Here is a 22,860-nt window from a genome sequence, read left to right on the forward strand (position 1 = left end):
TCGGAAACAATCAAATCCAGCTAACTGAGTTAGCGACGTATGAAGAATGGGCCCCAGGTGCTGCAGATGCTCACAACACAACTAAGTAAAGAATTTTATTTGCAGTGCGTTTCTTTATTTGGTTGTGTTGTGAGCATTTGCAGCACGTGTTGTTAAATTGATGAAGTTTTCTTAATTTGCAGGTGTTTTTTCTATTTGCAGCGCGTTGAGCTCTCTCAGCCACCATACTTTTGTAAAGGAATCAAGCACAGCCTTAACTTTGCCATTGAATAATTCAAAGCATCTATATGTGGCTGTAAAATAAAAACAACAAAAAACTGATTTCAGTCAGTTTTAGGTTTATCATTTCAAATAAAATCACAGTCCATCAAAGGAAAAAGGCAACTAAAATTGGCACAGTATTTTATTAGAGTGATTATACAGATACAATAGATTTGTACTATACAGGAAGTCATTGAACTAGACATATTGGCCAAAAGTCAAGTCCGATGCTCCTTTCCATTTCACAAAAATCAAAACAGCTACAAAAACTTGCAAGCACCACCAAAAAAATGATCACCGACTTCACTGAACAGTCTTGGATGCTCTGTTCACATAAACACGCCACAGTTAGAAAAGTTGAGGTTGACTTCTGTCTTAATTGCTTTTTGTCAGTTTGTAGAAAAGGAGCTTGTTAAAGAATGAGAAAAATATCACAGGTACAACGAATCACACAAATATAGTCATTTACATCGAATATATAAGAAGATGAGAAATCAGCTATGTGCTTTTTTTTCTTCTTTCTTGAAGAAATGTCACTCTGGCGATTGAGGTTTTAGCAGGAGGTAAAAGATCTAGATCTACCTTGAAAAACAAAACAAAACAATGAGATCAATGCTGTGTATGCTATAGGTCAATTTCTAGACATCAAGTTTGGTCTTCCAACCCTAAATGAGGCCTTGTGGTATTGCTAGAACTAATCCTTTTTATGGACCATTGAGTGAGGCATATGCATACAGCAAATTCTGACTGTCTTTGGATAAATATATATAATATAAAAATCCATATCATGCCCAAATTTGTACATACAACAGAAAGTTGTATTTTCCCATATTAATGCATTTTCAATAGCAAGCACGTGAGCTACATTCACCACGTCATCATGCTAGTTAAAAGTTAGCCTTCTTTGTACATTGGGTGCATGTACAGTGATGGGCTGTAGAGGGCGCAATAGTCAGCCAGTGACTTCCCATGAGTCATAGCACTAGAGCTAAAATGATCACCAGCTAATTTTTTTGTAACTGAGCATTTCTGCTAAAAGTAACACAGGAACAGAAACAGTCGGGCCAGTTTCTCAACCTGAGAATGTAGTTTGACTATAAATCGCTATAATGCTTTCATGCCTTCAAGTGGTTAACAGCCTTCTTTTTAAAAACAAACAAACAAAAAAGCTTTTTTGATGCAGATGATAATAAATCGCTGTTGTTAGGTTGAAACAGAATAGCCCACACTGGATAAAAGAACGTTCGTTGCCAACAGTGTTGAAACCTGACTGTCTTCAATTAAGTTTTCCACACAGTGCACAAACACACTGAGGTTAACATGTACATAGCTACACAGGAAAGAGAGATAGAGAAAAGAGAGAGAACAATGATACATATGAAACAAACAACAATCCAGAAACATTGACACTTTTGTAATGGTTTCTAGTCTATTGTCATAGCACTGAGTTTTCTACTGCCTTACCAATATCACCAGTACAATAGACTGTGTTGAACATATTGTTGCTGTGTGGCTACTAATCAACAATCCCTTTCATTTCTCTTTCATTGTCCTCTCTCTTCAAAAGTGCATAAAATCCAAATCCAAATTGGACTGAATGTGCAATCAAGCATTACTTACTTCTACAATATGAGGTCTATTGTGATTCCATCTGAATATAACCCTAGACTCAACAATACCTTTTCAAGTCAGTCAACAAACTGACTTTTGTGAAAAACTCACACTCATGACCACACATATCAAAATGTATAATTTTTAGGTGACCAACAGAGCTGGCAATATGAAGTGTTAACTATAAGATTCCATACACTTGGCTTTACTCTTTAAAATGTCTACTTGTGCAAATAGCAAAATTCTTATATGTATTCAAAGATTTTTTAGTTAGATAAGAATTATTTTGTGACTGTTTCACACAAAATACATCTGAAGACAATACCATAAGGCTTTTGTTTATGGAATAGAGAAATTACATTTGTCATTTAAAAAAGAAAATTTATGGATTATTACCTTCTCTGTTATTTTTCATTGCAGTGTACTAAATTAATTCCTTTAACATGACCAGCACAGCAAAGATAAAGACAGAGAAAATAGATAATGTGGATACTAAAATCTAAAGATAGTGTCTCAACATTCATATTATATTCTTTTTTTTTCTCTGCAGAGAAGTTACAAGACTGACCATGACATGTTTAGCTCATGTATGGAGAATCAAAATTATTAAAGAGACCCACAGTGGATGACATGCCTTATTCTGAGTAGTAGCTATAAATTATTTTGAAACATAAACATATAAACATAGTCTTTTCAGGATGACTTATGTCAATCTTCGCAATCCATTTTTGCCCATACTGGAAATTTAGATTTTCAGTGACAGAGCAGATTGAACACAACACAGCGTCCTCCTTTGACCCACTGATTCTTACTATTTAAATGATCAGATCTATGTCATTTTGTTAACTTTATCAGTTTATCAATTTATTATATAAACAAGTCAATACAAAAAGGCCAATTCTGTTTGTGATAAACCTGTAAAACGTGGTATTTTGAACATTGAGTATGCTGCGTAGATTTAGTTGCATGGCAATTATATTGTGTCTTTAACAAAGAATTAATTATTGCAGCTGGACTGATTAAGGCCCACAATACTTAAAATACTGTAAAGAAGACCTCATTATTGAAAAACACTAAATGAGAAGTGAAATGACTAACAGCGTTCAGAATGGTCTGTTGCTGTAGTAACAAAACAAAGGTGGGAATGTTTCCATCCATTCATCCAACTTCCTCTAACCTTTCTTTAAAGTACTAATTCTGACTTGAACGGAGACTTCTCTACACAGCCACTTTGACAATGTGAAGATTTCTCCAAGGCTTTCTCTCTCAAAACTGAGATCACAGATCTGATCAGGCCATCTGATTGGGTTAATTGTTAAATGCACACATGAGGTATGTGAAAGCTCAGTATTGCATATCTAGAAGACTATCAGCAATTGAATGAACATATAAGGATAAATAATTTAACATTCAATGTTGTATCTTGATGCTTTACTTGACTTAAGTCTGATTCAAAGTAGTCACTCGAGCAAAGCCTGTCACTCTCAGATGGCATAATGTAAGCAAGGGATTATTGGGGGCAGTAACAAGTGGAAGGCAGCTTGTTAAGATAATCATGTTCACACACAACTCGTGGAAGTCACTCGTAATCAGTCACACAAATTACATGTCTTACTGTTAACCTTTTGCCATCAATCCATGTAACAGTCCTTGTCCAGTCAAAACCCTGATTATGAATGAATTCAGTACACATTAACAGTAGAGTAGACTAGCATTAGACACCAACTGCTCAGCAAGCTGAGAATAAAGTGGTCAGACCTTGCAATATACAACCCAAAACTGTCATGTCCAGCTGATTTAAAAAGAATGTCTAAGGATAAATATTACATAGACATGATTCAAACACATTTTTGTGTATAATGGTCTAAAGTTACAGTAACCTGGATATGAATGTGATAGGAAAGCAACAAAGTACCAAAAAGTAAATCTGCTCTTCCTTATCCCTCTTGGAGTCCATGGCAGTGATGGGGAAAGTATTCTGAGTATCTGTTGTTGAAGCAAAAACATATTCTTGGACACCAAGCAAAAATAAATTCTATTCAGTTAATCACCATTATGTGATTTCTCAAATTAATTAAGTAAGGCTAATTAATGTATTTCTTGGTTAGAAATTGACTCCCCACCACTGCTCTATGGAGTTCTGAACGTCCTCAGCAACCTGTGCTGGAGCGGCCCTCAATGCTGACCTTCAGCTGATGTGGGAGGAAGGAAAATTTGGGTAAAATCTGAGGGTCCTCTTGCGATCTCCACATTTCTCCCCTCTCTGGAGCAGACCATCTCCTCTTGCGGCTAACTGCTCTCTCAACACTAAATGTGCATGTTTTTTCTGCCTGGGTCTGGAGCTTCACCTGTGTCTGAGAAATTATTCCCCCATTCTCCAAGAGGGTCAACACATTTCTTGGGTTAGAAGTCTCAAGCAGTGTTCCTGCAGTATTTTCCACTCCTGATGTCATTTTGTGTCCTTTCTTAGGATCCTCCATTTGGGTTGGTCTTTCCTCAATTGGCCCATTGTTTTTGGCTGGTTTGTGTTTCGTCAAAGAGTCTGAAAAATTATCTTTCTTTTGAATGCTATCTTTTAGGCTTTTAAGGGTTAGAGAGATACAAACATCACCCACAGAGAGTTTGGCACAGGATAGTGCTAGCAACTGGGTGGAGCGGTCAGGGCAGCAGGATGACCAACCTTGACCAAACACAAAGAAAGGGTGTTCTACCAGAACCTCGACACAGACCTAAAACAGAGAAAACCAAGAAAGAATAATATTGGCGTTCCAATGGTTCATTAAGCTCCACTGAAGATTACTGCTAACATTAGGGCTGTGACGTGGCAGATTTTTACTACCGTGGTGGTGCAGTGTTGTGATATATATATATATATAATTTTGAAACGCAATAAATAAATAAATGAGGCTCGATCATCTATTAACAAACGTGAATGTTTATTTTAGCACTTCCGTCAGTGAACACGTAGCCTGCAAAACACTAAAATAAATATTAAAGAAATAATACAGTTAAATAGGAAAGAAGCCTTAAATAAGAAAGTTAAATACACACTATCTACCTGACGCGAGCGGCGTGGCGAGACACGACAAAATACTATAGAACCCATTATAATCAGTGATGCTGTTTACACTGGATGCAGCGCAATACAACACGACAAATCCCTCACAGTAAACTGCATTGTCCTATTTATGACATACTGACACAAAGGTCAAATGTCCTTTAGACAGATTCAACCTGTTGTGTTGCGACGCGGCATCCGGTTTAGACACGGTTCAATGTTCCACCACCAAGCAAGCGGGCACGTTAACTCCTCGTCTGCACGCACTCTCTGTGGAATAGGAATCGCGACGTAATTTGCCACATTTCTTGTTAGTATCTTCCATTACCGCTGTCTCGTTCGTATTTGGCCAGTTTGGAGAAAGCCTCACCAATACAAACCTGACCAGCCGGGCGTTTGCGATCACGTGAATTTGAAGACACTTGTACATACGTGGATGGGTGACATGAATGGAAATTATTCCAGATGGGCGATGTAGTAATTGGTTTCCCAACAAAGTCCATCGCTCAACACAAAATAAATTTACTTAATGCAGAATAAACTATTTTCCTGCGCTCAAACCTGCCAATCTAAAGAAAATGCTGTGTATGGCGTTTGAGGTCATTTGTGAATTAGCATAGATTTATAGTCTAAATAATTTGCAGCTGTTACTATTATTTTATACAAAACTTTGTATTATACTTGTTATAGAGTGTGGGATTTCATATGCACTACCGACAACCGCGGTGATGCGGTTGTCACGGCGACCGTCACAGCCCTTGCTAACATGATAAGTGAGCTTGGTTTAAAAAGAAACTGACTCACCTGGGCTTTGTTCTCTCCCACTGAGAACTGTATGATGACAGCATTGGGTGTGCGGCTGCACTCTATGTTCTCTACAGTGCTGGAGTCAATCTTCAGTTCTCCACTCACCTCCGCACTTTGCATAAAGTCCTCTGTCCGCAGATCCTCCACACGCTTTAGTTCGCCGTCTGCCAACTGGATAATAGAGCCCTTCATGAAGAATGGTGGTAAGCCCGCTGATGGTGATGATGGTGAACTGTGAGGGCTTGTGGATGTTGGAGGTGTTACAGGAACTGGAGACCCCATTACACCGGCTGAAAGAACAGGCAGCTGTATTTGGGTTGGACTTGGCACGACACAGGAGGCATGACCTCCGTCTGAGACTATGTCTTTACCATTGGGTAGGACTGACGCTGCAGCTGCAGGTGGGGATGTATTAATAAATGTCTGAGGCAGAGCTGTTGATGCATTAGCAACACTGGGGATGACAGAACAGCGGGTGACCTCCGGCTCAGCAGTAGTTGGATTAATGTTAGTGGCACTCACGGGAATGAACAAGGAGGGATTGCCTGAGATCACCACGTGCTGTGGCAGGTTACTCTGATAACCAGTTACTGCTTGCTGGGGTCCACCAGAAGCACTGGTGATGTAGCCAATAATTGGGAGTTGCGTTGCAGAGTAAAGGCTGGTGGAGAGCTCTTGTTGGGGAGTGTTGTGGGGAGCCTGCAGGAGTGTGTGCGGGGAGATTGTGGAGGCCGGGGACACATGGCTGTCTGAGGAAGTAAGGGTGGACACTCTGGACATTGGTTTGCCAATGCAGATCCCTCCTCTCTCAGCAAGGTGCAAAGATGAGTGGTCCTTACCCAAAATACTTTGGAGCTCTGAGTTGCTGTTTGCGGCAAGGTGGCTACTGGATACCAACATCAGAGATGTGTGCAGTCCTGTTCTCTCATGAGTGCTGTAGTCTGCTGGAAGCAGAACCTGAGCTTGGGTCTGGAGGCCCAGGTTGTGGTTTTGCTTGTGGCTTTGGTCACCTTCTGATTGGCTAGGAATCCCTTTGGCAGTACTATGCTTGATCATTGAAATCTCTCCTAGTGTACCATTCTGCATCTCTCTGGGATGGGAGTCTGGTTGCTTTGCAATGAAGCCATCAGTGTAGTGTAGAACCACTTGAGAGGGGGTGAGGGCCAGGGCATGAGGGGCAAGGACTGTTGAATGTGGATGGATTTGAATGGGCAGTTGGGCAGAAGGGGAGGACACTGTCAAACCCAAAGGGGCACTCTCTACCTGGATGCACTGACTATGGGAAACATTTGGTATCGAAGAAATCACATGATGATTCTGTGAATCAAGGCTGGATGCTTGGGAGATGACAGCTGTTGTGGCCAAAACCTCTTGTGGCATCCTCCATGGCTGTGTTGAACTGGTTGTGGACGGCACAATCTGTGAAGAGATATAACTTGTATAGGGCCCTATGAGCTGGAGATTGGGGGGAAGTTGTGTGTACTGGACGGAGCCTATGGTTTGAGGAAGGCTTGTGGAGAGAACCGCAGGATTGGCTGTTAGCATGGTAGGCCCAGAGAAAACTCCCTTGTATGTGGAGCTATTGGAAGAGAATGAAAAGCCAGCAGATGTAGTAGTTGGAGGATATTCCGTCACCACAGTGAGAGCCTTATTTGATGGTGGGGGGCTGTCAGGCTCAGCACTGTTGCTCTGTGATGGGCCTGCATTGTTGGGGATTTGGGCCATGCTAGCCATGGTAGCAACACTGGCTAGCCAAGCCAAATTCTCTCCACTCTGGCTCTCACTAACAGCAGCTGACACCAGCACCTGCTTCTCTTCCAGAGCTAAAATCTCCCGCTTTTTTGGCGGAAGGCATTCATTACAACGTTCCTGGTTAGACTTCATGGTCTTGGAGCTTGTCCGGTATTTTAACCCACTTGTCTTGATCAGGATGTTTTAAAGTTCAAAGCAGAACTCAGTTGTCAGGATTTTCATTGTTGTATTACTTTGCTCCACTTTTACTATAGTCTTGCCCATTGCCAGGACTCTTGTCATGAAAGGATCCATGTGCTTCATATGGAATCATCTCTCACTGATGGCTATTGGTCCGTACCTTCATAAGACAGACAGAAAACAAAACCAAACATTGAGAAAGTGTATCCTCTATGCACTGCCTTTGAGTTTATAAAACTAGCTCAAACCTATGTGCCTAAAAGTAGCATATTATGTGATTTTTGATCTTTCAGAAGCTTCCTTTCAGTTATGAGTGCCAAATAAAGAAACAGTTTGAAATGGAATACATTTGATTTTGTTTAGCAACTGGACATTTGTATATGCTAATTACAAAGTCAAACCTCACCTTATCTACTAAACACTTTGACTTCCTTTTCTTTTCTATGTATTAGTAGTGTAAACCACAGTTTAGTGAAAATGAATGTATGTCATTATCGAGAGTACCTCTGCACACAAACAACGCATGCGTGTGGTGCTGCTGACGTAGAACACGCTGCACCTTGTTTATGTGCAGAGAAACGCATGCATCGTGGTAATCTCTGTAACGGCGGAAGACATGATTTGGAGAAGAACAATTGTTGAATAAAGTTGTTATTTTTGTTTTCTTTGCACAAAAAGGTATTCTTTAGCTTTGTAAAAAAAAAAAAGCAGTTGAACCACTGATGTCACATGTCACAGGACTGTTTTACCGATGTCCTTACTACATTTCTGTGCCTTGACCATGGTATACTCTTGCTGTCCATGGAGGATCAGAGAGCTCTCGCATTTCATCACAAATTAAATGGTTAAACACTTAATTTGTGTTCCGAATATGAATGAAGGTCTTACAGGAACGACATGAGGGTGAGTAATTAATGACAGAATTTTCATTTTGGGTGAACTATCCCTTTAATGCATTTATGAATGATGCTTTTATTAAAGTGATAAGTAATGGATCTCCAAGGGGCTACAATGAACATGTCTCCATAATCAAATGTAAATCTAAATCATCCTCATGCTTTAAGGATTAATAATGTTTGCATATTCATAATACAGTTCATCTACATACACCAATGAGGATGAAGAGAGCACAGGGTGAAAACTTAATTTACAGAAAGAGTGTGTGGACAGGAAAAAGATGAAGGAAGAGAAAATAGAAAGAGAAAGAGAGAACACTGGCTCTCCTGACCCACATTGAGCTCTGCCTGCAAGTGAGCATAGTTATTGAGTTAGAGTGTAACAGTGCAGAAGAAAGAGAGAGCAAGAGAGAGTGAGGGAGGGGAGAATAGAGGGAGGGAGAGATCCCTTCACCACAGTAGATCTGCACCAATCACTGTCCTACTTTCCCCTGCTACAGCTTACACCACACACAGCCATTAAATGCTTCAGTCTATTGTACACAGAGCACAATACACACACATACACATCAGCATTTCCATTGGACTGATACGCACTTATGCATATGTGATTTGGTGCAGAGTGCTCATGTATCAAAGAACAATAGAACTGTAGTGATCACATAGATCACAGTCTTGCACAGCGTTCAATGCACGCAGCATAACAAAAGTACATTAAAAACATGACATTTTATATATATATATATATATATATATATATATATATATATATATATATATGTACTGCATTCCCCTGTATCATTTCATGCCTTTACAGGGATCCATAACAAACATTTTTGTGATACATCATTAGATCCTATAAAACTGGATGAAAAACAAAAATCCACAATGCAGGCAGACAATGTTGTTTACCATTAACTTCTAAACTGGACAAACAATAATTAATGTAACTGTAAAAAAAAATGAAACCGTGGACATGAAGCCTAAGCCTCTATGGAGAGATTTTAAGTATTCTGAATGTAATATTTGCATGCGCTTTGTGTTTCTAAAATACGTTCTTCTGCCTTTAGCGTACTTGCATGTATACGCTTACTGGTTCCTTATGGTAAAGAAAAAAAAAATATTATATATATATATATTTAAATATAAATATAATAATAACAGCTTAGAGGAGAACTTGGGAAGGAATGTTTGTGAAAAAGTTTCAAGAATACCTACATTTCATACATTATTTGTGTCTCTGTATGGGTATATGCACTAATTTTCTTTTACTGGGTGTCATATTTGCCTATTTCCAGAGGGTTTCAAAGAGCACTACTGAAATACACCTACAATTCAAAATAGCAAACTCAAACTAAGCCTGCAAGGCAATACAGCCACAGAGGTGATGCTTCATTTCTGGTTTCTTTCTGCTTGTGGCTGATTGATTCATGTCATAGGACTATAGTCCATGTCAACAACAGATGGATTTTCTATTGAAAGAATCTCAGTGAGTCTTTCTATTGACTACTATTGTTGTTAAATTGAGCTTAACCCTTATTTAACCCTCAGAAACCATTCTTTTACAGCTTCATTAAGACAGTTTAATTTATTAAATAAATCATTGTAGGTGATTTCACTTCACTATAGGGACATTTTGTTTTCACAATGTAGACAAAACCTGACACACGCACACGCACACACACACACACACACACACACACACGCTCACAGTGTGGCTGAGCCAAAGAGCCAGAAAGATTAACAACTTCCAGTATCCTTCTAGTTCTTGAACAGTATCTTGTGCTCTGCAGGCCCATTGCAGTTCAAATGTCTTAAACGCAACATATTCACACCAATAATCCCACACAAAGACATTAACACGCTAATAAAAGCAATACTAATGTAACATGTCTGAGTAACTGGCATAAAAACAAAGACTTCAGAATGTAAATACTCCCCTTTCGCAATTTATCTGCCACACAAACAAAACAGTATCACATAATTTTGCTCTGTGCTGTATGTAACACAAAGTTAATTCTGTGCACAGTGTGTTAATGCAAAATCCTCAGCAACGTTTTACTCACAGGGTGCTGTGGCACCTTTTACAATGATGTCATCTCAGAGATGACTGAACCAGTAGCAGTGATTATGCATACAAATACAAACAGAACTGCTCTGAAATTAAATGATCATATTAACTTCTTTCCTCACAAAACATGCTTATATATAGAAGGATTTTCACTCATGTCCATTTAGTGCCTGTAAGCAGCTCCTCTCTGCACTTAACGACCTTTTATATGGGTGCCTGCCCCTTTAAGAGGCAGTCTAGGGAGTCCTAAGCTAGACATGAATCCAAACAGAGCTGTTGCTGCCTTTACAATGACTAAAGCCTGTTTCTGTGCTCTCTCTCTCCCTCCCATAAGCAAACAAGCACAACATACAGAGTGACACTGACACATTTGCACAGAATTGCAACTATTTCTGCAAAGCCTATTGTTTATTATTAACTACAATAAATTGATTTCTCAAATGTATGCATATATTTCCTTCCCTTCATGGAATACGAGAATAATATAGTATGTGCTATAAGCATGTGTGATTCAAAATCAAGCAAACATTTCATCTAAGGGTGATGCCTTACCTTTCTTAATAGGGAGCCTTTAACAACTCTCTCTCTCTCTCTCTCTGCACTACGAGTGTAACTCACTCTACCCACTGGCAAGCTGTCCTTTGTCCAGGTTTAGCTCTGCTATCAGGTCACACACGCAATCCTCTGATTTATGTTTTCTTCCATGTCCAATTTCCCCCCGTCGCCTTCACTCTCCTCCACTTCCTTTGACAATTGCTCGGAGGGCTGAGGGTAAAGGAAGTCCCCTCGTCTGCGCTGTTTCACTTGCCCTACGTGTGAGAGCTACAGCGTATGTTATGCAAGGCAAACAGACTGCCAGCTCTCTCTCTCTCTCTCTCTCCCTCTCTCTCTTTTGCTCTTCACACATACACACACAGTGCTCTAGACTAGAGAACACGGCTCCTCCTCCCTCAGTCAGCCTCAGCAGCCTCATCAGGTATTCATTCAAAAAACACACTCCACTTGGCAGGGCGCCCAGACTATGCACACACGGGGAGAGAGAGAGAGAGAGAGAGAGAGAGAGAGAGGGAGGGAGGGACAGGGAAAGGGAAAGAGAGGGAGGAGGAAAAATTGTAAGCGAGGGACGGAGCACACTAGAAGAAACATAGCCTCACGTAGACCATTGCACACTTGCGAGAAACACAAACACACACCAACAGACCATGAAATTCTCCAGAGAGAGTCTTTGTGAAGGTTTCTATGCGTTTTCTCACTTTCTTTCTATGACTAATTAGTTTCTCTCAGTGGAAAACAAATTTAGTGCCTCACCACCATTACGTGTGATGAGAGTAAGCGCATTTGCATGGGGCTATATAAGCGTGCCCTGGAATAAACCCAGAATGCTTCCCATATATATATATATATATATTTTATTTTTTTTCTGAGGCCCTTAGTGGGCTTCGGCCCCCTGGTTGTTGATAACCACTGCATTATACCACTGAGTATTCAGTCAAACGCATCATAGCTGAAAACATCACATTATTGTTGAGTTTAACATAATCTGAAAGGCATACAAGAAAACACAAAACGAGTATATATTATTATGATCCAACACAAATGCATACACTCACCTACATATAATCACATACACAAACATAGAAACCCGTATGTCTCCCACATTAAGCATGCAAAGTAGTTGCAGTTCACCCTCAGGGGAGACCCACATGCAAATACAGTCACTTGCTCCATCACACACACACTGACATACGAAAGTGTTATCTTCGCGCGCAACCTTGAGAAGATCTGAAAACACCCTGTGTTCAAAACGCATGCTGTCAACAAGGAGAAATGCTAGGAACATAAAAAAGCCATCAGCAATATGTAACCTCTAATATTAGCCTGGCCTGGTTTACACTTTGAGCAGATCTCAGCACTGCATTGGGTGTATTTGCCCAGCCACAGACACATACAAAGCAACCATATAGCATATGAAAGGAAAAGCTCCTCTTTGGAAAACTCACTAACCATAGACTTTTCATGGCCAGTCATTCACACACACATGGACGTCTCTCAGTATGTCGTCTTCTTGTTCTTGACATGAGGAATCGGTCTCTAACATCAAGGCTTTAGAATCTTAACCATTAACTAATAAATAACAAAAAAGTGTAAAGCAAGTCAAATTCAACTGCTATTATATGTAATATATACACTACTGTTCAAAAGATTTTTTGAAAGAAATCAACATTTTTATTCAGCAAGGAAACAATAAAACAAGCTTTTGGTATTTTACCAACTCCAAGCTTTTGAATTTATATATATAAAGACTTTCATGCTAAATGAATTCTATCCATTATTATTATTATTATTATCTCTGTCAGAGGCAGCAGGTGTCAGACAGCTTTGGCAGAGACTATAAGAATACCTGTACTGTTTTCACTCTGGATGGCTCAGTGTCTAAACCCTACAAAGCCATGCAGAGAGGCAGTCTTTGATATCTCCATTCCGTCTAATAGCAGGAGATTTTGGGAGGGTTGCTATGTTACTGTTTGTCGAGGTATTGCCTTAACCAGTCACTGGGGAGATGGGATGAAAGAGCTATGAAGTGTTCTGACTTGGATGCCAGTCTTAGCTTCTCTGTTTTCTTCTTCCTTTTCTAGTTTAACTCTCACTTTCATAAAACTCAGATTAGACAGATGTAACTACAGTGAAAGAAAAGTTAGATGTGCCATAAAGAAGTACACATTTAACTTAAATGAAAGTCACCAGTGTATAACCATCAGGAGCTACTCTCTGCAATGACAGAAATGCACTCACAAAATGTCCATGATCAGGTCCACTTTCTTCTCACAGAAGTCCAATTAATTTTGCAAAGCCTGGAGGAAAAAAGTGTTTTGCTAGCTATATTAAGTCCTGACACCGGTTCACTCTTCACACTGACAGCACTTTCACTCTACAGAACTCTGCTGAAACTTCTTGGAGATAGTGAGGCATGTCCTAACATGTCCAGACATGTACAAGGGGGACAGTAGACCAGAACTCATGCTGATATATGGACTTTGCAGTGGACACAAGCATATAACATAAGATATGATGTAGAGGACCAACTTAACAGAATTTCGGGCTGCAAAAATGAGAAAATACATTAATTATGCTAAGGCTATGGCTTTTATGTATAACAAGCAAAGATAGTATTTTCTCGAGAAAAATGTTAGACAGTTTGAATGATTGTAAATATAGTATATTTGTAGTTCGAAGCCTGTGAAGAGAATTATGAGAGTTTCATCTCTCATGTCACAGAAACATTATAAAGTGAAAAACAAAGATATTTATATAAAATACAAATGGGCGAAATTGCAGATGCACAATACGGCAGATGTAGGAACGAAAGTCTGACCTTACAGTTAAAATAATCCACTGCCTTTCAGTTAGACTCATTACCTGATTAATTTACACTTTCACCTTTACTATATGTTTAGTGTTAGCTAATTCTCTTGGATTAGCTTTAAAATGCAGCTTCTGTTAGAATTTTCGCAAAACAAGCATCAATTATGATACTATTGTAATCTAATTTTATTGCTAATTTTAAATATGTTATTAAAACTCCATCTTGACAGTTTTAGAAATATCAGTCCCTCCCTATTTAAGCAGACAGGAGCTATTTTTGTAGAATGCTAATATGGCAGCCATGCGAACTGACTTCCCTAGGGACTTTTCTAACGGAAGGGATCCAGTCTAGTGTCATTTGAGTGATCTGTACACACTTCGAACTGGAAAGCCCCTCGATTTAGTAGGTACTATACGGTCTCTGAGCATGTGGGAAGATTACGCAATGACCTGTGTTGCCGAGGTAACAAGGACAGGGTCTACATATGTCTCAAGGCTTCCACCTCAAGAATTTTTCTCCGAGTCATGTGTTATGCGAGCATGTAACTATGTATACATGTGAAGAAATGTTTTTATTTTATACATTTAACAATTTCATTTCTGTGTGTAGTATTGGACATTTGACAACAGGTTTGCAAGCAATTACTCTAAGAATAAATAATTCTCATGTCTGGATGATTAATAGACAATATGTCCAGGACATATGACATTTATTTGTTTGCAAGGAATTGAATGTAAAACAGATGAGCTGAGTCACAAGGTCTGTTCAACTCTAAGAAATCGTATAATCACAGAGCTATTTGTAGTACCATCTTGAACTGGACCCCAGTGACTTTCAAAATATTTTCTTTTGTGTTCCACAGAAGAAAGAATGTCACACATGGGTGAGTAAATGATGACTGAACTTGCAAAACTATCGTTTTCAAGTACTTCATTGACTTCTTAAACGGAACCACAATAACAGACAGACAAATCTTTCTGAAAGTAAAATGTTTTTCCATGTCTTGCGGAGCCAGTATTTCAAGCATTAAGCCAAAAAAAGCTCTGTCCTACACACTTCTGCTGAGAATACAACTCGAGGAGTGAGGACAAGAATGGTTGAAGGAGCAGCTCAACCACTTTACAAGCACAGACATGAAAAACATCATCGTTGTTTTCTTTAACCATTGCCAAGGGGTTGAGGAGGGCAACGTTCAGTGGTCAAAAGTGCTGAATGCTTAATAAAGTGAAACCTGGTCACTGTATCTGAGGCTTCCAGTAAGGAATGCAATAACATTCTCTTTATCAGACGCTCAAAAGGCTTAATACTTAACAGAAGGGAGGGGCACTACAGCCTCAATAGTGGTTTTGGCAGCCTAACAGAGAGAGGAAACAAGAAAACACACAAACAGCAATTATAAAACTAAGCTATTATAAAACCATTACTAGATCTTCCATCTCTAATCACTGTCACTGCTTTGCCACAAAAGTACTGGAAAATGGTTAACTCTACGCAGAAACATAAAATGGAGAAAACCATGCAAACCATGAGAGCAAACCATGTGAAAATGAATTTCCTCTTTGCTTTTTCTTGACGAACAAGTAAATGATAAATGCTACCATTTGTCAATTTCTAAATAAGCTACATTTCACTTTTAAAATCTGTTAAGAATATGTCTAATAATGTTTCATAGTGAAATGCATTATGAATTATTATCGGATTCACTATAAAAATATTATCTGGATTGAAAATAGTTCCTGCTCTCGTATACTGTATCCTAAGATGTAGCAAAGATGATTTGAATTTGGTTTCTTTCTAATTTAACTCTTGGCAAAACCACTGAGGTAAACAGGTGGTTTATTCATGCCACTCCCTTTGCGAGATGCCTGAACTTTTTGTGAAGGGCCAAAAATCAAACTCGACTGAGGATCAAGAAAGCAAATGTTTCATATATCCAACTATATTATATTCAATATACTTTTTTAAAATGATTTAATTTTCTTCATTTCAATGCAAAAACATAAAATGCACTGAAATGTGAGATGACATGGCGGGCCAAATCATGAGATGCCAAAACCAGACAGGCCAGAAGAAATTATGAGCCTGGCAAACAACAGCCACAATGCATTTCAAAAGAAGCCACTTTGTACTTTAATAGTTATACTGACTGATTTTTTTTTAATCATAAAATAGAACATTCATAGTGAAATCCACTCTTTCTAAAGATGAAAATCTCAATTTAGAATTCCTCATGTCAACAAATGTTCATTCAAAGTAATGGGGCCATAAATGAGTAAGACTGTATGGTCAAGGAAATGATCTAGTGGTCACGCTTTCCAAACCTACAAGCACAACTTTCCAGTGGAATGTCCTATTTGAATACATACATTTGATCATGCTGTTTAGCCAAGCACTGTATGGCTGTCCCCTATAATCTTGTAATCTATCTTTCAGCATACCGAAGCTCTGGCAAGCTGTCAATCCCTTTGATTTACCAGCAGCTGCCACTGAATAAAGCCCCCAGTCAGAATTTTAATTATTAATTACAGGTTTAAATCAAGTCATCGCATAACAGACAGAGAGTCCAACATATAGACATGAATAACAGACATGTTTTGCTGCATCTCCCACAGCGTTGCCACCAAATCTGTCCCCTCTGAGATTAACCTCCCATCCATTTTCATCTCAGCACCTTCCATTATAATGGACATTGAAGTCTCCATTCTCCTGCAGCTGGATCACTAATTAAAACGTCTGCCAGAGAGCAAAGAGTCACATACACATAGGCCTAGTTAGATGCCTGTCAGTGTGTAAACCTGGGAGGTGTTAAACATTAATGATGACTGTCCTCAAACTGAGGGATATATGTATTTTTACTGTCTGTTTTTCTGTATATTTCAATACATTTCAATAGTACGTGAATTGCAATATGTAAGATTGCAATTTCACTTCCCACTGGTATAAATAAACTGTCCTCTACTAATCAAATCTACCTCTACAAACCAATTTGTTTTTCTACACTTCTTCTTTTCCGTGTTTCACTGTGGTCCCTTTCTATAAAGCATTCTATGCCTCTAACAACCAGCTATAAATTAACCCAAAATAAAGAGGTCAGAAGAAAAACATACATTTGGGGGATCGAGAGGTCAATATCAATTTTCATGGCAAGAATATGTTTTGTTTATTCTTTCGAAGGACCAAATATGGATGCTCTGTTTTAAAGTACACTCTTATAGTCTCGAGCAATGAGGAAATCCCCTCACTTCTCGACAGTACAAGACAATGACACAAAGCTATAATTCAACACTATATGCTGCAGTCTTGTGGTAATAAAGACGGAATAACAGCGTAGAAGCCTAAAATGCCAATGAGGATTTTATCGCTGTTTTGAGAGCACTGTACCTCGCTATTGTCATTTTGATCATCGATTTGGAAGACCAGACTCATTTTGCAAAAGCTCAGAGTGAACATCAGTCTTGGATGATGAGAAACCCAACCCCATCTTATTTTCAACTGAATAGCCAATCAGATCACACCAATCACAGTCACCATGGCACTTTGATTGGCTACCGATGACATCATTACTACAGAAAGTAAAACACATCACCAATTAATGAAAGAATACTGTCCAATCAGCCAATCAGCTTGTTGTTTGGAAGCCCATGACAATATGCCTTAGAGGCTGACTGTGTCCTTTCCTTCTCTCACCCTTCAGACCCCTCGAAAACACCAAAACTTACACTAGCGCTAACACATGAATGTGATTTTATACCTGCCAACAATTTCACATTCACTGCCAGAATTTTGAAAAGACCAGATCAGAGACACACCTGATAAACACTTTAGCTAGACATCTTTCTACAAAAGGGATTCATAAAAAAATTATATACAATGAGCCATTATTATCATAATAGCAGCATGAGAGTAACTGGTGTCCCCCACACTGAGCCATTGCTCTCTATGACATCATATAGTTGGCATAGCATTCTCAATTTGACTTTCGAGAGATAAACAAAGTCTGGCTGAGCGTGGCTGGGCCTTACTCACTGATAATGGCAATGCAACATCAGTGGTATAGTGAACGAGTTCTGATAGTGAACGAGTTTTACAAGTCAGCAGGGTCAAAGTGATAGACACAGACAGAAAATGCAAATATCTGAGCGAGCGGACAGCAGACTTTCTACCTATTACTTATTTTCCAAGACTGCTGTGTAATTAATCTATGGTTTTTACGGGTTGGACAAAAAGTTTTTCCATATCGAATTGACTGTCAACCCATCACGAAAACGCTATTTTATTATGCAAATCCATTAAATGGATATTTCACTCAAAATTCTGTCATCGTTTACTCACCCTCATGTCGTTCCAAACCTGCATATGTTCTGTGGAACACAAAAGAAGACATTCTGAAGACTGCTGCCATTGGTAGCCTATTCATTGAGAAAAAAATACATATTTTAAGTTCCACAGAAAAACGACGTTCATATATGTTTGAAATGACGTGAAGGTTAATAAAATTTAATGATGACAAAATTTTCATTCTGGGTAGAACTACTCTGGAGTTATAGAAGATATAGGCTACTTCCTGATATAATAGAACGTTTGCGATGCATAAAAAAAAAACCCTATACGTTATGGAAGCTGTGCATATAGTGCACACTTAATAGAGTTGTTACTAACCAGAAACCATGACTAGAACTACCCGTTTCATAAACATTTTGTCTTTAAATATACACACCATGAGCGATTACTTCAGTTTGACACGTTCAGTATCCATAGTCAGTTTACATTGATAATCAGCGCTCTCACGCCATCTACTGGTGATTCATGCCAACCGACGAGAACACCTGCTACTGGAGATGGTCCTCACTGCAGAACACAAGATCCAGGGGGCGTGGTTGGATCTAGATCCAACTCCTCCCACCTTACATATACCTGAACCTACCTGTCTCCACCCCCTGATCCCTAAACCCACCCATCCCCACCCCTAAACCTACCATCTCCACCGCCTAGATTCAATTAATGTCATTTAATAGCAAACTGAAAAATGTAGGAGTCTTCCCATTTAAAAAACAGTGATACACAACCAGTACTATATTGCTTAAGTTTCATAAATATTTATTTAAAAATGTTTAGTAGAACATCATATTCTTACATGTATCAGCATCACTCAGAAGTTTATTACTGTCCAGTCCTATAAAAAAAATGAAAAATTTTAATTTTGTGTTGTAAGTGTTTTAAGTGACTTACAATTTGGCAAAAGTTTGTCCACATGCTGACTCTTGCAGCTATTTGGAAATGAACCTAATGCAACCTTCTTTGCTTCTGCATATGTAAACACAATTTCAAAATAATGAATCCCTTTTTCATGTGCTGTAAATCCCTGTTTAAACATGTCTATTCACAGGATTGTTGTTGGTATAAATAGTCAATCTATGAACAGAGACAACACAGAAGGCTTTCTCTGGGACATAATTGAATTATTTATGATTGGCCATATCTAAACAATCCAAAAAAAACAATCAAACTGAAAAAGAATGAGGCAACTTAAAGTTGAACTGTTCAACTCAGAAGTTTAGAATAGTGCAGAACACAGAGCTAAAAAAGGCATGTAGTGAACATTACAGTATACAAAACTGCAAAAAAAAAAATTTTTTTAAAGGCCATAGAATGGGACGAATGATTAGGTACAAAACATTCCTCTGAAATACAAATCCAGTCAGTAGATTAGGATATATAACCAAACTATATTGCATTTGGAGAAATAAAAATGTCAAATTCCATTAGTTAAAGAATATTCTTAGTAAATATTCAGATCAATAATCCATATACAAACAGAGAAAGATAGAGATGAAATTCATTGTACCAGAGGAAGTTCAAGTATTGTGAGAAAGCTCATTTATAAATTATCGTATTTTTGGCACAAGAAAAATATTCAAAGATGTCATCACAGATGATTAAAAAATACTTCTGAGAAAGCAGTTCATGCTTATAAGTCTAGGTGTCCGAAGAAGATGGGTGAGAAATACTGGAAATACCGTGTTCAGCTCTTAAAGTGACAGTTCTTCGAGAGGCCAATAGCTTTAGTTCGGTTCAGCGTGTGTCACTTCAACTGGTTCGCTCTCATTTGTCTATGAGCTTGTTTTTGCATTACAATCTCGGGTTGGTATCAACTTCAGTCACAGTCATCTAAGCCTGTTTCTCTTGACCACAATGGTGCCGGCCACAATGTCATACACAGTCCTGTTGTGCTGAAAGAAAAGGAGCGTGATGAATGCCGGAAAGAAAAAAGCGATGGAGAAGTTCTTGTTTAACGCTCTCACTGTCGACCTACAAAAAAATCATAATATAAGATGATTCAAAATTCAATTTTGGAAAAAATATCACATTTTTAATAAATAAGACAGAGTTAACAGCAACACTGACGCAGAAAGCGTGACGTTAGTCGCTGGAACCACAAGAACGCGGTTTGGCTGAACCAGGACGGAGCTGTCACATGTGACCACTCGTAAGCCAATGAGGAACTTCCCTGGTGTCGCCCCACCAGCTCCCCAAATACATATTATCTGAAATCAATCAAAAATAGTTACACAGGTCTTCATGAATTATTTCAGCAGATTAAATCAATTGTTTGAACTTACCTCATAAAAGCAAACTAATATCCTGTACACTAGAGCCACAAGCATCATCTTCTGCAGTTCCTCCATTGATGTGTCCTCATCAATCTCCTCTACAATGAAGTGCATAGCAAACTTTGAGATGTCCCTAAAATTGACAAAGAGATGAATTAATGACTTTAATGAAATACAGCATGAGCAATATGTTAGGAAATTACATTTCAGACTTACTTCATTCCACTCAAGTGGACAATACTGAGGATAATTGTAGCTTTAATGAAAAAAAGAATAAAGAAATCCACCATTTCTGCCAAGAATCGTTGGAGAGGAGAGGGAATAGAATATTCCCTACCTAGACGAAACACATTATAGACATGAACTGTTTTCGTAAAATGGATCATTCTTGTGATTAAATGTGATTGTGTGATTGTATATGTGACCCTGGAGCACAAAACCAGTCTTAAGTTGCTGGGGTATATTTGTAGCAATAGCCAAAAATACATTGTATGGGTCAAAATTATTCATTTTTCTTTTATGCCAAAAATCACTAGGATATTAAGTAAAGATCATGTTCCATGAAGATATTTAGTAAATTTCCTACCGTAAATATATTATAACTTAATTTTTGATTAGTAATATGCATTGCTAAGAACTTCATTTGGACAACTTGAAAGGCGATTTTCTCAGTATTTCAATTTTTCTGTACCCTCAGATTCCAGATTTTCAAATAGTTGTGTATCAGCCAAATATAGTCTGATCCTAACAAACCATACATCAATGGAAAAAGCTTATTTATTCAGCCTTCAGATGAGGTATAAATCTCAATTTCGAAAAATTGACACTTATGACTGGTTTTGTGATCCAGGGTCACATATGTCATGTCTTAATATATAGGATAAAATAATAATCTCAACATTTTCAAATATGGGAACAATATTCATTTCACAATCAAGTGATCATTCTAAAATAAAATATGCAATTATAAGGACCGGTGTTTCTTCATCTCCCCTTTCTCATATTACAAAGTCTCAAACATGTTTTTGTGTGAATGTTGTAAGTGGTAATCTTTTCAAGTTTTTCCTATTTATTTCACTTTCACTTTCTATCTGGTTTGTCTTTTATAATAAACCTTTAACTAACAAACATTTGAGGATTGTTTGGTGGTATTGGTTTATATCACTATAAAATATTCCATCCAGTTAGTTAAACTAGTCAGTATTTTTCAAAAGATGGTTATGAATGTATCACCTTCATGTAACCATCAATGCCTCACTGAACAACTTCAGCTAACTTTCTATGTTAGACACCCTGTTAATGTTTGCATAATAATAAAGCCATAATAATGAAGTTAGATGCCTGAACGTGACAAAAGCTTGTTTCTGGAAATACTTCCTTTATAAAGCGGGGTTAAGTTGGTTTTGTTTTCGCTCTTTATAATGAGAAAGACCCAGGTATTAACATGATGCAGATCATATAGTATAACGAAATTATATTGCACTAATTGTTATGCAAACTAAACTAAACCAAGCCTGGCTCACGCAATCATGTGGCATTTGAGCTGTCATATTCAACACTAGTAATGCTCAATAATGTATATTATTACCTAGCTGTTGAGCGTTTCCATTAGGCTGCTGTTGTTGTTGCGCAGCTGGAGCTCGAGGACTCGCTTCTGCAGCCGGAAAAACAAACGGACTGCTAAACCAGTTGCGAAGGTCTCCGTTAGACATATCTGCACCCCATGTCGTCGCCCCGGGCGTTTCATTTGTTCCTTGTGTTGGGAAACACGGTGGGAAGGAAAACGCAGACATGGCTATCCAGCTCTGCCAGTTCATATAGCTGTAGTAGTACTGCCACATCCACTCCTGTAATTTTTCGCAGTACTCAGTGGTGGTAACAGCGGTGGATGTGTCTTGCTTGCCCTGGGAACAGGGCTTGTGAATCTGTGCTTTCATGTTTTCACCGACCTCGGTTTTACTGTTTTTTCCCAACGATTTTTCCTTATCACGAGCGTTTTCGTCTAATTCCGCCATGACACTTTCGTTTTGTGATGACGAAGTCGGTGTCGATTTAACCAACTTCCGGCAACATTGTAAAATGCATAATAAAGTAAAGGAAGATATTAGCATAACAAAAGCGTAGCTCTTCTTACCTCTTCAGCTGCCCAGAGTTGTTTTTCAGTGGTTACGTTTGCAATCGTTGGGGTTCAAGGAAGATCCATCCATGTTTTATTTCTCATCCTTATATACACATAATGGAGAGCGGGG

At 38.5% G+C, this 22,860-nt stretch overlaps 2 protein-coding genes across 7 annotated transcripts; both read right to left on the reverse strand.

Annotated features, from left to right (window-relative positions):
• Positions 1–392: 392 nt before the first annotated feature.
• LOC306878463 (ataxin-1-like) lies at positions 393–20,147 on the reverse strand. 5 transcript variants are annotated; one of them, XM_079430852.1, is made up of 6 exons: positions 20,018–20,147; positions 19,135–19,173; positions 11,189–18,409; positions 6,109–7,829; positions 5,735–6,027; positions 393–4,601 (listed from the first exon to the last, which is right to left on the reverse strand). In XM_079430852.1, exons 4-6 carry the CDS (start codon positions 7,619–7,621, stop codon positions 4,023–4,025), a joined length of 2,385 nt encoding a protein of 794 aa, XP_079286978.1. In that variant the 5' UTR covers positions 7,622–7,829; positions 11,189–18,409; positions 19,135–19,173; positions 20,018–20,147; the 3' UTR covers positions 393–4,022. The 5 variants fall into 5 exon arrangements, with proteins under 5 accessions (XP_079286978.1, XP_079286977.1, XP_079286975.1 ...); XM_079430851.1 differs by having other exon boundaries at positions 393–3,858; positions 3,996–4,601; positions 5,735–7,829; XM_079430849.1 differs by having other exon boundaries at positions 5,735–7,829; positions 12,641–18,409.
• Positions 19,079–22,846, reverse strand: LOC306878465 (protein FAM8A1-like). Of its 2 annotated transcripts, none has more exons than XM_079430854.1 (5): positions 22,200–22,846; positions 20,828–20,948; positions 20,621–20,744; positions 20,406–20,545; positions 19,079–20,309 (listed from the first exon to the last, which is right to left on the reverse strand). In XM_079430854.1, the coding sequence occupies exons 1-5, from the start codon at positions 22,720–22,722 to the stop codon at positions 20,165–20,167; spliced, it is 1,053 nt and encodes a 350-aa protein (XP_079286980.1). In that variant the 5' UTR covers positions 22,723–22,846; the 3' UTR covers positions 19,079–20,164. The 2 variants fall into 2 exon arrangements, with proteins under 2 accessions (XP_079286980.1, XP_079286981.1); XM_079430855.1 differs by having other exon boundaries at positions 19,085–20,230; positions 22,200–22,639.
• Positions 22,847–22,860: the final 14 nt, after the last annotated feature.

The sequence above is a fragment of the Barbus barbus genome, assembly GCF_936440315.1.
Source record: "Barbus barbus genome assembly, chromosome: 12".
Lineage (NCBI taxonomy): Eukaryota > Metazoa > Chordata > Actinopteri > Cypriniformes > Cyprinidae > Barbus > Barbus barbus.

Coding starts and splice junctions, on each gene's coding strand:
- LOC306878463 (XM_079430849.1), bottom strand. CDS start 7,621: ATGAAGTCTAACCAGGAACGTTGTAATGAATGCCTTCCGCCAAAAAAG. Junction 4,602..5,734: donor TGGGAGAGAACAAAGCCCAG/GTGAGTCAGTTT, acceptor TCTCTGTTTTAG/GTCTGTGTCGAGGTTCTGGT.
- LOC306878465 (XM_079430854.1), bottom strand. CDS start 22,722: ATGCTAATATCTTCCTTTACTTTATTATGCATTTTACAATGTTGCCGG. Junction 20,949..22,199: donor TGGAAACGCTCAACAGCTAG/GTAATAATATAC, acceptor TGTTTCGTCTAG/GTAGGGAATATTCTATTCCC. Junction 20,745..20,827: donor GTCCACTTGAGTGGAATGAA/GTAAGTCTGAAA, acceptor TGTCAATTTTAG/GGACATCTCAAAGTTTGCTA.